General features: G+C 54.5%; 8 protein-coding genes across 8 annotated transcripts; 6 read left to right on the top strand and 2 right to left on the bottom strand.

Moving 5' to 3' along the window:
• Positions 1–1,525: 1,525 nt before the first annotated feature.
• On the top strand, positions 1,526–2,611 carry N7474_000382 (SAGA-associated factor 29 family protein; the record flags this gene model as incomplete). The annotated part of the gene is made up of 3 exons (XM_057191797.1): positions 1,526–1,700; positions 1,775–2,279; positions 2,329–2,611. The coding sequence occupies 3 exons, from the start codon at positions 1,526–1,528 to the stop codon at positions 2,609–2,611; spliced, it is 963 nt and encodes a 320-aa protein (XP_057056750.1).
• Positions 2,612–2,991: 380 nt separating this feature from the next.
• Positions 2,992–4,193, top strand: N7474_000383 (GTP cyclohydrolase II; the record flags this gene model as incomplete). Its single annotated transcript, XM_057191798.1, has 2 exons — positions 2,992–4,113; positions 4,164–4,193. The coding sequence occupies 2 exons, from the start codon at positions 2,992–2,994 to the stop codon at positions 4,191–4,193; spliced, it is 1,152 nt and encodes a 383-aa protein (XP_057056751.1).
• Positions 4,194–4,535: 342 nt separating this feature from the next.
• Positions 4,536–6,243, top strand: N7474_000384 (bZIP transcription factor; the record flags this gene model as incomplete). Its single annotated transcript, XM_057191799.1, has 2 exons — positions 4,536–5,019; positions 5,072–6,243. The coding sequence occupies 2 exons, from the start codon at positions 4,536–4,538 to the stop codon at positions 6,241–6,243; spliced, it is 1,656 nt and encodes a 551-aa protein (XP_057056752.1).
• A 235-nt stretch (positions 6,244–6,478) lies between these two features.
• Positions 6,479–7,631, bottom strand: N7474_000385 (NAD(P)-dependent oxidoreductase; the record flags this gene model as incomplete). Its single annotated transcript, XM_057191800.1, has 5 exons — positions 6,479–6,737; positions 6,790–6,927; positions 6,984–7,315; positions 7,375–7,563; positions 7,614–7,631. 5 exons carry the CDS (start codon positions 7,629–7,631, stop codon positions 6,479–6,481), a joined length of 936 nt encoding a protein of 311 aa, XP_057056753.1.
• Positions 7,632–8,376: 745 nt separating this feature from the next.
• Positions 8,377–9,885, top strand: N7474_000386 (actin-related protein 2; the record flags this gene model as incomplete). The annotated part of the gene is made up of 6 exons (XM_057191801.1): positions 8,377–8,395; positions 8,477–8,523; positions 8,583–8,726; positions 8,825–9,616; positions 9,673–9,750; positions 9,799–9,885. The coding sequence occupies 6 exons, from the start codon at positions 8,377–8,379 to the stop codon at positions 9,883–9,885; spliced, it is 1,167 nt and encodes a 388-aa protein (XP_057056754.1).
• Positions 9,886–10,553: 668 nt separating this feature from the next.
• On the bottom strand, positions 10,554–11,547 carry N7474_000387 (uncharacterized protein; the record flags this gene model as incomplete). The annotated part of the gene is made up of 2 exons (XM_057191802.1): positions 10,554–10,993; positions 11,049–11,547. 2 exons carry the CDS (start codon positions 11,545–11,547, stop codon positions 10,554–10,556), a joined length of 939 nt encoding a protein of 312 aa, XP_057056755.1.
• Positions 11,548–11,988: 441 nt separating this feature from the next.
• N7474_000388 (serine/threonine-protein phosphatase 2A activator) lies at positions 11,989–13,236 on the top strand (the record flags this gene model as incomplete). Its single annotated transcript, XM_057191803.1, has 1 exon — positions 11,989–13,236. One exon carries the CDS (start codon positions 11,989–11,991, stop codon positions 13,234–13,236), a length of 1,248 nt encoding a protein of 415 aa, XP_057056756.1.
• Positions 13,237–13,459: 223 nt separating this feature from the next.
• On the top strand, positions 13,460–14,071 carry N7474_000389 (uncharacterized protein; the record flags this gene model as incomplete). Its single annotated transcript, XM_057191804.1, has 3 exons — positions 13,460–13,816; positions 13,884–13,981; positions 14,050–14,071. The coding sequence occupies 3 exons, from the start codon at positions 13,460–13,462 to the stop codon at positions 14,069–14,071; spliced, it is 477 nt and encodes a 158-aa protein (XP_057056757.1).
• Positions 14,072–14,120: the final 49 nt, after the last annotated feature.

Raw genomic sequence — 14,120 nt, forward strand, 5'->3', positions numbered from 1 at the left:
ATGATTAATCTTAAGATTAATAATTCTGTCCCTTTTGCCTAGAGCGTTCTCTATATTGGTTTCGGGCAGAGGACGTCTGTGTAATTCTATTCATTTATCTGGCCAGAGCAGTGGATGTTTCCTTTCACGTTTGCTGCAAGATCTAGAATTCCCGAATTATGCCATTTGCGGAGCCACAGACGAAGGCTATGACGCATAGGGGAAGAACGAGAGGAGAGGGGAGTTCAGCTACTGGGGCTGTCTTGCTAGAGAGACCATCTGCAAAGCCATAAGATGACCACCAGAAAGCCCACGCTATAAGAACACGGGGTAGTAGTCCATTCTCATTCGTTAAAGTTATTTCATAATAAAATTATGAAATCTAAATCGACGAAGTTTAACTCTCTTCTCTGTCATGATTATCTTCTATCACCGATGACCTTCAAAGGTGACTAAGTCCTAGCCATCGAAAATATTAGGAACCATCGCCTTTGCGAATCCTTAATTGGCTAAAAATTCTCAACTACGATGCCCTTTAAAACACAAAGTTCTATCATCCCCGCGCGTTAAGTCAGGTATATTGTTCTATCGCTAATATTGATGCCGTTAGATAGTTCATTAATCTTAGGGCTGTTTAGTCGACATATGGCAAAAGTATTCTTTCTTTCTTATAAGAAGTATAGATGAGACTTTCACAATGTACTAAGCCGGGGCGCAATGAATATAGCGTTCGTTTCGATAGGTGATCTTTCATTGAAAAAATATGTTAGCGTAAGTTAATAGCGTAACGTGGATTGCTTGCCTACTAGCGCTATGCATTGCGGCTACCTAGGTTGGGCAAAGAGGCAGAAATCGCATCTGTAGGGCCAGAAATGTCATTAGATGCCGCACCGGAAGTATACTAGATCATTTTTCTCTAGGAATTTTGGGCCTGGCTAGCACTATGTCGAAGGGCCAAGCGTCTACAACGTGATAGAGCGATAGAGTGACCCGGAGTCGTGGAGTTATCGAGGGGGAGGTCGCGGCTTTCGAACAGTTGGATTAGTTTGAGTACGGCATGATCACTGACTAACTCAGGCTGCTCAGTGGCGTGCTCAATTTTACTCAGTGAGAAAAAAGCGGTAACGGGTGAGCATCGGAACGAAAAACTAACACCAAGGGTTGCCAGACATCGTCCTGTACATATATATGCATCAACTACAATAGATGCCGTACTTAGGGCTACATATGGCGGACAGCATTTTGTCCTGCAGAAAGCATCACCGCCATTACATAAGCAGCAACAACCCTGTCATGATGGCCAGGCAATCCAGACAACAAGAACACAGAGCCCCGGCAAAAGTATCCAAGGGCCTTCGATTACGCGATGAGCATCTGAGCCCGTCCACTCGCCGACTTCAGTGCCACCGCCCTCTCCGAGTGGACCACCGCTGTCGCACCTTTCGACTCAACCCCAGCCGTTGGCTGCGTGCAACCCCTCCTCCAGTGTCTTCGCGGTCTATCTACATCTATAGCCCGAAATATTCCATACAGTCAGCCGCACAAGATGTCGCGGAATCGCCCTCGGCCCCGTGACAATGGGTTCGGCAACAATGAGGAGATGGAGCTTTGGACCAAGATCTGCCAGGATATCCGCAAATCCAAAGAGAAGTTCGACCAGCAAGCATCTCTGTCCGTGCAAATCAAGACCCTAGCGGAGAGGATCTCTCGTGATGGGAACAGTACGTCTAGTCAGGCAATCCCTTGGCTGTTGCTATGAATATAACCACCGAATGCGCTAACACTGCCCGCATAGAACCCTCCATGACTGAGCATGACCAGCTCGACACCTGGCTGCGCCAGAGCCAGAAACTCAGTGAGGAGGAGCGCTCGATCATGCAAGACGAGCCATGTGATGTGATCAAGAATCTAGAGCTGCTCACTGCGCTGCGCAAAGCCTCCGAGGCGGAAGCCCCGATGAACCGATCGACATCGCTCTCCAAGTCTCGCAAGAAGAGAACCGACATGGAAGGCTCGGCCACTGACTCACCCAGTGCGTCAGGAGTTGAGAAGGTCGGTCGTGGCAAGGGCGGTGTTCCGCGCAGCACGAGCGTTTCCAGCACGCAGGCTCGGGAAGCGCGCGGTGATGGCGTCGCGGTAAAGATCGAAGAAGGCACGGAGGGTTCCAAGGGCACGATTGCCGAGCGCTCCGGTCAGCTGGTGGTAGGTGCTCAGGTTGTTTTCAAACATAACAAAAACATCGAGGGCGACGGCATCCAGTGCATTATCAAGAGTATTTCCGGAGAGGGATCCAAGAAACGGTAAGGACTTCCAGCCAGCTGTTGGTCTCCGTCTGACCGCTTGTTACAGATACGATGTGCAGGACCCCGAGCCGAATGAGAATGGCGAGCAGGGGTCAGTCTACAAAACTACTGCTTCGTCCCTCATTCCTATCCCTCAGATGGGTGCCACTTTGCCTTCTTTTCCGGTTGGCAAGCAGGTTTTGGCCCGATACCCGGATACCACCACTTTCTACCGTGCCGAAGTCATGGGATCCAAGAAGGATGTCTACCGGCTGAAGTTTGAAGGCGAGGAAGATGACAAGGAGATGGAAGTTGATCGCCGCTTCGTGTTAGATATCCCGAGCAGATGAGGAACGAGGGCTACGATCTGACGATGGTGCTATTTCAGCGAGGCGCTTGGCGTTTGGGACCGCAATGAATCTTGTATTGTACTCGCATGATGATACATACAGTCAAATATGGTGATAAAATCCATGATACTTTACTATACAAAAAAACCCCAATCCAAATCAATAAGCGATGGAAGCTGCTAGAGTAAGCACTGACGGCCTGCTGACTCATGTTGCCGGGTCTCATGCCGAGGTGTTGAAGGATGGCAAATCTTCCCCAGTTTCTGCCTTCCGCTCTTCTAAATAATTCCTTTGTCATGTTCTTATTGCCTTGTCGTTAATTGAAGAATACCCATTGCGACTTGATTCCCACGCTCCCTTTCCCAAATCTCTTCGTCGCAATGGCCGACCTCCCGGCCCACGCTTCACCCGTTCTCCCGCCGCACTCGCCCCCGCCATCCACGACCGGCGAGGGCCTGCGCGACGATGCTAGCCAGGGAAGCGGGACAGTAACAGGCGAGCAAACTCCGGCTCTCCCAGAATCTCTCTTGTCGCCCGCATTCACTCCTCCCGCCACCCCGGGCGGCACGTTGAACCTCGACTTAAACCCCACACGAGTCCTGCATCAGAACCAAGCAGCCAACCTCCAACACAAGAGCGAACACACGAAACCTCCCAAGTTGCTCCCACAGCTCCCACAAGTGGAATGTATTGTCCGAGCCCGGATTCCGACCACCAACGGAGCAGAGATGTTCCTGCACCTATACCACAACGACCTAGACAACAAGGAGCATTTGGCCATTGTCTTTGGATGCAACATCCGCAGTCGGAGTCTTGACCGTGTCCGACCGGGCGAAACCGAGATGGACCGCATGATCCGCGGCGCATATGTGGGGAAATTGCACCCGGGGAGAACGAGCAGCTGGGTGGACGATGAGAATAAGACGGGAGGCTCACATACCTCGCAACCACGACCGCGAATTGAGCCGCCGCTCGTGCGGATTCACTCGGAGTGCTACACGGGCGAGACCGCGTGGTCTGCCCGCTGCGATTGCGGCGAGCAGCTTGATGAGGCGGCCCGGTTGATGTCCTTTCCCGTGCAGGACCTCTCGTGCGATGCGCCGCCTGAGACTCAATCGCTACGGTCACAATCGGCGGGCGGCGTGATTATATATCTCCGACAGGAAGGACGGGGAATCGGGCTAGGAGAGAAATTGAAGGCATACAATCTTCAGGACCTGGGGTCTGACACGGTGGAAGCCAATCTCTTGTTGCGGCATCCAGCCGATGCGCGGAGCTACGGGTTAGCCACGGCCATGCTCACCGATCTTGGCTGTGGTGCCGATGCCATTCCCGAGGGCATTCGCTTGCTCACGAATAACCCCGACAAGGTCCGCGCCATTGAGGGCCCCAACCGGGAAGTAATGGTGAAGGAGCGGGTGCCGATGATTCCGCTGGCATGGCGGACGGGTGGACAGAAGGGGATTAAGAGCTCTGAGATCGAAGGCTACTTGAGGACCAAGGTTCGTTTTTGTCCCCAGTGATTGTTTTCATACTGACTGGCACCCAACAGATCTCGAAAATGGGCCACATGATCCAGTGATGTTCCTATCATCATCATCTTGTATACGATCTGACACGACAGACTTTTCTTGCATACCTATTCTTGGCCTGACATTGTACATGTTGTATAACCGGTTTCTATTTACGATCGCTGTGTGCAATTAGAAGCTCTTTTTCCATCATGATACTGTACTCGGCGTAGCTAGTAGTCGAGCCAGTCTTGGCAGACATACTTCCCGTCCGCAGCCTAACCAACCAATCAACCTCCACTTCCTCCCACATTGCGACTCGACTCCTCCCATGAGCAGAGCTCTTGGGCTTTCCCGCTGTCTTGTCCCTTTATTGCATGGCTGTTGTCAATTTTTAGCGTGCGCGTGAGGCCATGGCCAGCCGCGCTGTGGACCCAACCGATGCGCCCTCGGCGATCGAGCTGGCCGACGCCCGTCCGCATCCACACCTGGCTTCGACCTCTAACGGTCCTGAGATCTCCCCGGTTCTTTCGCGGTCAAACTCTCTGGGCCCCGAGACATTCTCAGCGGACAATGGCAGCCCGGCCACCGCTGGCCGGAAGCGCAAGCTGAACAGCACCTCATCACGAGGCGTCGCCCACCTCACCCCCGATCAGTTGGCTAAGAAGCGTGCCAACGACCGCCAGGCGCAGCGCGCAATCAGAGAACGCACCAAGACTCATATTGATGCGCTGGAACAGCAGGTCCGCGATCTGTCGTCGCAGAAACCGTTTCTCGATCTCCAGGCAGCATATCGGCAGAATGAGAGTATTCGCTCCGAGAACCGTGAGCTCCGACAGGGGCTCCAGGCTGTGATGGATATAATCCAACCATTGCTTGGGAAAACAGAGGCAGCAGGTAAGCCCTGCGTCTCCCTGTTTTGTGACCCCAAACTAATAAGCGCTGCTAGACACACCCTCTTCACATCCTCCACCCATGTCCGTCCCGCTCCCCCCCCATACATGTCCCTTCCGGGATCCCGACACCTTCACACCGAGCAGCCAGGCCCCAACGCAGGGCGAGCGATCCTATCCCGAGTCTCTCGGCAGCCTCGATACACCGTCTCCCACCCACTCCGCACCCGCTCTCGGAAGTCGCCGCAGCAGCAGCCACGGAGGAATTCGCAGCAATAGCTACGGCGGGGCTCCCACATCCTCTTTCCGCAATGCATTCGACTCCCAGCGTCATAACCTCGCCCATGGCTTAGATCTGGGTGTTGAGGAGCGGCTGGGATTCAGTTTCCTTCTTGATCGGTCCCAGAATGTGCCCAAGGTAGACCGACTCGGGCCTAACAGCTCAGAAGCCCTCCGTCCATCCCAACCGAACCCCAGTCCGAATCCTTCCTCGCCGCTATACGCCCAATCCTCGAATCCACCTATTGAGCCAAATACGCCTGCATTCGCGGCTCCAATCCGAAATGTCTCCGCGACCTGTCCCTTGGACACTATATTACTGGACTTTCTTCACCACCGACAAAGCGAAGCGGCGCAAGGCGTCCCGCGCCAGAAACTGGTCGGACCACCTTACCCAAGCGTTTCATCGCTGCTGAATCCAGAGAAGAGCATGAATTCGCATCCGGTTTCTAAAGTATTCACGGATATCCTGCGCACATTCCCGGACATTTCTGGGCTGCCGGAACAAGTTGCCGTGCTCTACATCATGTTCCTTCTTATGCGCTGGCAGATCTATCCCACGCAAGAGAACTACGAAAGACTTCCTGAATGGTACACCCCGCGCCCGTCACAACTCTTCCAGCCTCATCCGCCATGGATGGACTATGTACCCTTTCCGCGCATGCGCGATCGCCTCGTGGCTTCTCACCAGGATTATCCTTTTGAGAACTGGTTTATCCCCTTCACCAGAGGATTGTCTGTCAATTGGCCGTATGAAGCTACGGATTGCCTCTTGTCGACGGGCGATTCTGACGAGCTCCTCATCAATCCGGTCTTTGAGCGTCATCTTCGTAACCTCGCCAACTGGTCCTTGGGTCCGCTCTTTGCGGAGCACTATCCGGGCTTGGTAGAGACCGCGCGCATTACATCAGAGCCGAAATCTCACGGTTCCACTCCACGTCCGTCTTGATTCATTCGGCCTCGATGGAAGTGCTAGCCCAGTCTGAGAATATTCTTTCTACAGCCTCGACAATGAAATCATCCACAAAACATATTCCAACCTATTAAATTAGAGCTGAGAGTTATAGGACGTGAATTCGATCTCATCTAGTGAAGCCGAGCAATTGGGCGACACGACTCTTTCTACGCGTCTATTGCTTCTATTTGATCCTCCAACTATTCGTACATGATGATCTCGCACGCATCTAAACCTTCCTGCTCTTCTCGTTCCCAAACTCCAATGCTGCCATCTGGCGCAGCGTCCCGTACATCGCACTGCTATCAAGACACTCCCCTCCATAGGCTCTCGCAGCCTCCATGTTCAGACGAGCGATCTCCAGACCAGGAAGCTGGACACCGTGATCCGATGCCATTGCCATTGCATGCTTGGCGTCCTTGATCGCCAGAGAGACACCGAATCCAGGGCGCGAGTCCAAGGGTGGTGCATAGGCACCAGTAGTCAACCTGCAGAAGGTGTAAGAACTCTGCAGTGCGTGTTCAAGCAGAAAAGACATACCTCTTCGAGTAACCTCCAGCCACAGCACCGAAGGCCTCGCCGATGAGTTCCTCCATTGGACCCGTCCCAAGCCCAGTCTTCTCAGCGAAGACCTGCGCCTCCCCAACAGCCTCCATCATGTTCACAGTGACGATATTTCTGTACTGCATCAGCCACACCCACACACGTATATGATTATCAAGTAGTTGACGTACCCGGCAATCTTCAGCAACGAAGACTTAGTCGCATCCTCCCCACACTCAATCACCCGCCGTCCCATAACATCCTGGATGAGCGGCTTAACAGCATCGGTCGCGCTCTTCGGTCCCCCAATGGCAAACACCAACTTCCCATCCACGGCAATGGGATTCCCGCCAAAGACGGGGGCTGCTACGTACGACGCGTCCTTGCTCTTCAGCTGGGCGACAGCCTTGCCGACGGTCTCCGGGTGCACGGTCGAGCAGTCCACAAAGATCTTGTCTTTGAGCGAATGCCCTGAGCCGACAGCTGAGGAGACGAGATTTTGGAGTACGGCGTCGTTCGCAACCTGATACTAGTTAGTGGTGATTCCGATGAACATGTCTGTCAGGTTGGGTCGCTACCCACCATAGTGAAAATAATCCCACACCGAGAAACCAATTTCTCGAAACTAGGCTCGGGAATTGCGCCGAGTGCTTGCAGTGGCGTGCCGCGCGACATCGTGCGGTTGGAGTACACCAGGCTCAGGGCCTTGCGCGCCACGAGGTGACGCTGCAGGTTGGAGGCCATGGCGAGGCCCATGGATCCCAGGCCGTACTGCGAATAACTATTAGTGATGAGGTAGGTTGTTTAGGGGGAGTGCTTACCCAGCCGATTTGTGCCATGGTTCCTGTTCTTGCGCTGTTGAGCGGAGAGTTGGTGTCAGTGGATGGTGGATGGTGGGTGATGGGGTTTTGTTTTTTATCGAGTGGCCAGATCACGAGCTTCGATGAGATAGATGGCACGGAGACAGTTGTAGATCTACCGGGTTATCCCGGGAAATTTATTATTGTGGTTGAATGCCAGAGGTGGAGGATGATGATGAGGGAAGAGTGCGTTCTTCTAGTTGATGGGGGACTCAACTCAGGGATCGTGAGTTTCCCGAGGAAATCGAATGTCGGCCGATAGGAGACTACGCCGGCGCTTTGGGACTGGCTGGAGGTTGTATTTATCGGGATTATGGATATTCTGTGGATCTCGTCTGGTTGAGATTTGGTTGTCTAGACTGTATACTTCTGATCTTTGCTTTGGTGAGGTCCCTGGATTGGTGACTCCATACCTCAATTCGGTCAATATGGCACCCTAGATGAAGAGAGACAACACACAAATCCTCTCTCATATCAGGAACAGCTCTTTCCATTTACTACCATCCATTCCTTCCCCATTCTGGAGTAAACATGAAGCCCAAGTGGTGATTGTTGACACACTCCGCCTCAGGCACCCAATTCCCGTCACGTAAGCAGCGTCATCTAGGCTGCCCCGGGTCACCTGTTCCATCTCCAACTCCCTCGTCTTTCATTCCTTCCACTCTGCCCTGGTCAATCGCCCCTGCGAACTCCCGGACGGCCTGACAACTCCAATTCCTCCACCATGGCGGACATGCCCATTGGTACCCATCTCCCTCCCTGCCCGCCATGTCTCCCCCATCCCCAGCTCCCTCCAAGCTAACGTGCCACTCCTACACCACCAGTGCTCGACGGAGGAACCGGTTTCCTCAAAGTCGGATATGCAGGCCAGGTATGTCTCGTCAATCATTTCACTCCCATATGCCGCATCCCTAACCTGCTGGCGTACAGAACTTCCCAGAGCACCAATTCCCCTCGATAGTGGGGCGGCCCATTTTGCGAACAGAGGAACAGGGCGGTGATATCGTGGTCAAGGATATCATGTGCGGTGATGAAGCTGCTGCGGCACGATCAATGCTTCAGATCACCTACCCGGTATGTGTTCAGAACTTGTGGTTTTCCACGACTGCTTCCCCCACCATCCCCGCAAAACCAAGGCAGACGTGTCGCTGACAATCCGTCCTCTTCCCTAGATGGAAAATGGAATCGTCAAGCGATGGGACGACATGCAACATCTGTGGAACTACACCTTTTACGACAAGATGAAGATCGACCCGACAGGCCGCAAGATCCTCCTGACCGAGCCGCCCATGAACCCGCTCAAGAACCGCGAGCAGATGGCCGAGGTGATGCTGGAGGGGTATGGATTTGGCGGCGTCTACGTGGCGATCCAGGCGGTGCTGGCACTGTATGCCCAGGGTCTGAGCAGTGGCGTGGTCGTGGACTCGGGCGACGGCGTCACCCACGTCATCCCCGTGTACGAGTCCACCGTGCTAAACCACCACATCCGTCGACTGGATGTCGCGGGTCGCGACGTCACCCGCAATCTCATTGCTCTCCTCCTGCGCCGGGGTTACGCGCTCAACCGTACTGCGGATTTCGAGACCGTGCGCCAGATCAAGGAGAAGATGTGCTACGTCTCGTATGACCTGGAGCTCGACAAGAAGCTCTCTGAGGATACCACCGTGCTCGTTGAGTCGTACACCTTGCCGGACGGTCGTGTCATCCGTGTCGGGAGCGAGCGCTTCGAGGCTCCGGAATGTCTCTTCCAGCCTCATCTGGTTGATGTCGACCAGCCCGGTATTGCCGAGTTGCTCTTCAACACCATCCAAGGCGCGGACGTCGACGTTCGTTCCAGTCTGTACAAGGCTATCGTTCTCAGTGGTGGTAGCAGCATGTATCCCGGTCTGCCATCGCGGTTGGAGAAGGAGTTGAAGCAGCTCTGGCTGACCCGGGTACTGGCCGGGAACCCGGAGCGACTGAACGTGGGTTGCTCTTTTCGGAGCATATCTCTGTCAATGCTGACATTGTATGACTACAGAAATTCAAGGTTCGCATCGAAGACCCTCCACGGCGACGACACATGGTGTTCCTGGGTGGCGCCGTGCTGGCCAACCTGGTATGTTTTCTCGTCACATTTAGCTCCGTGATACTAACATTGCTATAGATCGCCGACAAGGAGGACATGTGGGTTTCGAAGCAAGAGTGGCAGGAACAGGGCGCACGTGCCCTGGAAAAGCTAGGCCCGAGATGATTGAGCGTTGCGTCTGTGTTGTATTTACTTGGCTCTCTGTTTTCTTGTCTGTTCCTCTCTCTCCCGCACCCTCTTCCCAGCATCTGCAAGCCATGCCCTGTCCTCTTCGTTGGTTCATGTCTCCCGTCTCTCTCCTTGTGTGTCACCCACAATCACACCACTTGTCGATATATTCCCTCTGTCTGCCTCTTTTCTCTTCCTACTGCCTAGACTGGTCTGGTGCGCGTGGATCCTTAGTGGCAGAAATGAAAGAATGCCTATCGATCGACGGATTGTGTGCTTGCGAACGAAGTCTACTTCCTCTACGTTATTTATATCTCCAAGTAATCGGGCCAAGTGTGTAGTGTTGAGTCACAGACTCCGAACCGGGATATCATCATTCGAACGCGATCACACTAGCCAGGTTCCTACCAAGGCAGGATGCCCAAGCAATACACTTCTGCAATGTAGACATGTTGAGTTGAGAGTCCCCGCACGTCCTATACCAATCAGAGACCGGAAACCCCGTCCATCGATATATCGGAAGATACGCAGAATACCAGAAGAAACCCCTTTTGTCCGAGGAAGAGAAACCGAATAGAAATAAGAGACGAGAAGAGTGAGAAAACCGCCATGAACATGCTGAGAACAAACCGAGAACATAAAACCAAAATGAAGATTGAAAAGGGCTACCGCTCAATCGCATTAGGCGAAACAGCCAGTATCACCGCAAGAGCCGCGATGATCAGCGCGGCCGCAACAAACGCAGTCAGGGCAACACTGCCGCGACTAGCGGGGAACTTGCCGCGGATGATCCAGTACTGGCTCTCGAAGTAGCGATGAAAGCCCACAACAAGAATCAAAATGGCAACGCCGATAAAGGTCGTGCCGAGGGGTTTACCCACGCTGCGGAGGCGGGCAGAGGAGTCGGGTGATCGCACGGTGGTCTCTCCAGCGAGACCGAGGAGGGGTGTGGAGGTGACGGGTGGGAGGATCCCTGGTGGTGCATTGGGATCTGCCATGGAGTGTGTTGTTGCGGTTGTGGTGTTGAGACGGAAAAGTTGCGTGACGGCGATGCCGATAGAGGCGAATGCGAGGGATGTGCGCATCCAGGCTAGGAAGGTCCGCTCTGTTGTACATCGTCAGTTTCTCTTACTCGCCAGTACTCCACAAGTATGTCATACCTAAAGCGAGATGGTCGCGAGCTACGCTCCCTTTGTTCTCCAGCTCTAAGCTTCCATATCGGTCTGCGAACTTGCTGTACCATGAGTGTTGCGATACCGGGCGCGAGTCCCGGCCGTCCGGCTGACTCGGTTCTGCGCCATCGGCAGCTGCATTGCGCCCGGGGTTACTCCAGGGCGAGGTCTTGGGGAGACCATTCGAGCCGGCAGGCCGAGATTCAGTCGGTCCGTCGGTGGACTGGTAGTTTCGGCGCAGTGACTCCGCCCCACCAAAGATCGGAGTGGACTCGTTGGACGGGCCCAGCGGCTGCTGCAGTTGATTCCGGGACCGCTGCTTCTTCCGGGATGACGAGCTCGAGTGGGACCGGGTGCTACCGAGCGACGATGAGAGGGCCGAGTCGGTATGTGTCGAGGAGCGTGACAACGATGAGCCGACCCCCTTGCCTACCTCGTCGTCGCTGGGACCTGTCGGAAACGGCGCCGATGAGTCTACAGTATTCATGATGGCGTGCTCATTCCCTAGTCGGTCACACAGGCGTTTTGACCCAATGGCCAACACAGATGGCGGGGGTTATGCAGCACACAGGCGCCAGGGACGCCAATCGAGGAGGGGTGAGCCAGATAGGAAGAGAAAAGTGTGGCGGATGGATTAATATTGACTGGGAGGTTTGGTTGGTTATGAGAGAGGGAAGCCCTTGAGCATGTTCCCCTTGGTTCTAACCGTAGTAGTCGTAATCGGGGCAGTGTCGTCGTTCGTAGTGGATGTTTGTGTCGCTCTGATCAGGTGCGCAAGTCACTCGATTGGTTTTCCGGGGAAGATTACATGCACTAGTCCTGTTCGGGCCATAGAGTTTATGTCATGGGGCAAGGCGGTGTAGCCATCGATTGTTCTGCCATGCTATGCCCATCTTCTTTTGTCTCGCTGCATCGACCAGAACCAAATATGATGGCCTCACAGACTGCTCCTCGCCCAGCCGGTACGGTTGACCTCTCTAAGAAACTGCTGGATCTCCGGTCATCCAAACAAAAACCCCACACGCAGCCCCGAGAACCCACGCCAGCAACCCCTCGCCTGTCGCCGCCACCCGACCTGTCCGCCCACCAATACGTCCGACCCGTGCGCCGCATCCTGTCTCCAAAAGATCACGAGCTTTTCCTATCCTCGCCTACCTACAATCTCGTCCTCGCTTTCATCTTCGGTCTAACCGACTCGGTCCGTGGCCGGCCGAACGACCACCCCCGGGAATCGGAGCCCATCACCAAGATCTCTGGCATTGTCTCTCGGATTCGATCATTACTGGACAAACACCCGGCCATCGACCAGGGTGGGTCCCGATTCGGCAACCCGGCGTTTCGCACACTCTTCGACGAGGTCGCCGCGCAGAGCGCGTCATGGCATTCCGAGATCCTCGGGCTGAAAGACCAAGCCGCCATCGACGAAGCATCCACATACCTGATCCATTCGCTAGGGTCGCGAGACCGAATCGACTACGGGTCCGGCCATGAACTGAACTTCATGATGTGGCTACTATGTCTCTATCAGCTCGGCCAACTCCCCAAGACCGACTTTGCGGGCGTCGTGTTCAAGGTCTACGTCGAGTACTTGCATCTTATGCGCGAGATTCAGTCGACCTACTACCTAGAGCCGGCCGGGTCGCACGGCGTGTGGGGACTGGACGACTACCATTTCCTGCCGTTCCTGTTCGGCGCGAGCCAGTTGGTGGACCATCCCTATGTGACGCCGCTGGGGATCCATAATACGGCGACGCTGGACGAAGAAGGCGATCGATATTTGTACCTGGATCAGGTGCGGTGGGTCGACAGCGTCAAGACGGTCAAGGGTCTGCGCTGGCACAGTCCCATGCTGGACGATATTTCCGGAGCCAAGAACTGGCTCAAGGTGGAGAGCGGGATGAAGAAGATGTTTGTCAAGGAGGTGCTGGGCAAGCTGCCCATCATGCAGCATTTTCTATTTGGGAGCTTGCTTCCGCCGGCCCAGGGAATGGGGGAGATGGCGGCGGATGAGGATGCAAGTCTGTATGAGCATGAACACAATCATCCCCACGACCATCAGAATACAGACTACTTTGGGGATTGTTGCGGCATCAAGGTCCCCAGCACAGTGGCGGCGGGCGCGGAGATGCGCAAGCGAATGGGAGGGTCGGGGTTGCGCCCGATCCCGTTTGACTAGCCTGGCCTGTCTGAGTAGGAATGTCAATCAATACAAATAGATAGTAATTAAATGTTTTTTTACTAGCAATGATAGAATGTAAAACAAAAGACCCGGGTGTCTTATAGTTCGCTCACGACGAAGTGTCCGATCCCCCCACCGCCTCCCATTGGCCCACCCAACCAATTCATCATCCCAGAGAGCACGCTCACCCAGCACTTCCTAGGAGTTTCGATTCCCCACCATGGCTCCTGCAGACGAGTACTCCTCGGCCGGTGGAGGCGGCGGGCGCCTCAAGCTAAAAGGCAGCAAAGTGAGCGCGGGCCGCGTGGAGAAGAAAAAGAAGAAGAAGGAGAAGCGGAAGGAAGCGCAGGAAAGCGGCGAACCTGAGTCTGCCCGGCAGGATGGGGGAGAGGATGAAGAGAAACAGAAACAGCTACAACGGCACGAAGAGGGAGGCGAGTCAGAGTCCAAATCAAAGTCCCGGTCCGGATCAGCCGGTTTGGAGGGCGGTGGTGGTGATGATGATGTTGATGACGAGGCGGCGCCGAGGCCGATGACTGAGGCGGAGAGACGGCATGAGGAGGTGCGGCGGAAACGGGTATGTCTCTTTTCCTTACCTTCTCTCTCATTGTCGCTGTGAAGTACATTCCTGATTGATTTGGCAGCTACGCGAGCGCCTCCAGCGCGAAGGCGTCAAGACGCACAAGGAGCGAGTCGAAGACCTGAATAAGTATCTCAGCCGGCTGAGCGAGCATCATGACATGTATGTCCTGTCGCACCACCCCTCACTCCTTGCTGGCGAATTAGCTGAAACTGACTTGCGTTGAACAGGCCAAAGATTGGACCCGGATAAGTCGAGGCGAGGCAGGTTTGGAAGGAGTTCGGTGCTACTACTTTTCGAC

The sequence above is a fragment of the Penicillium riverlandense genome, assembly GCF_028828495.1.
Source record: "Penicillium riverlandense strain IBT 135883 chromosome Unknown utg000001l_segment0_segment0, whole genome shotgun sequence".
Taxonomy (NCBI): Eukaryota; Fungi; Ascomycota; class Eurotiomycetes; order Eurotiales; family Aspergillaceae; genus Penicillium; species Penicillium riverlandense.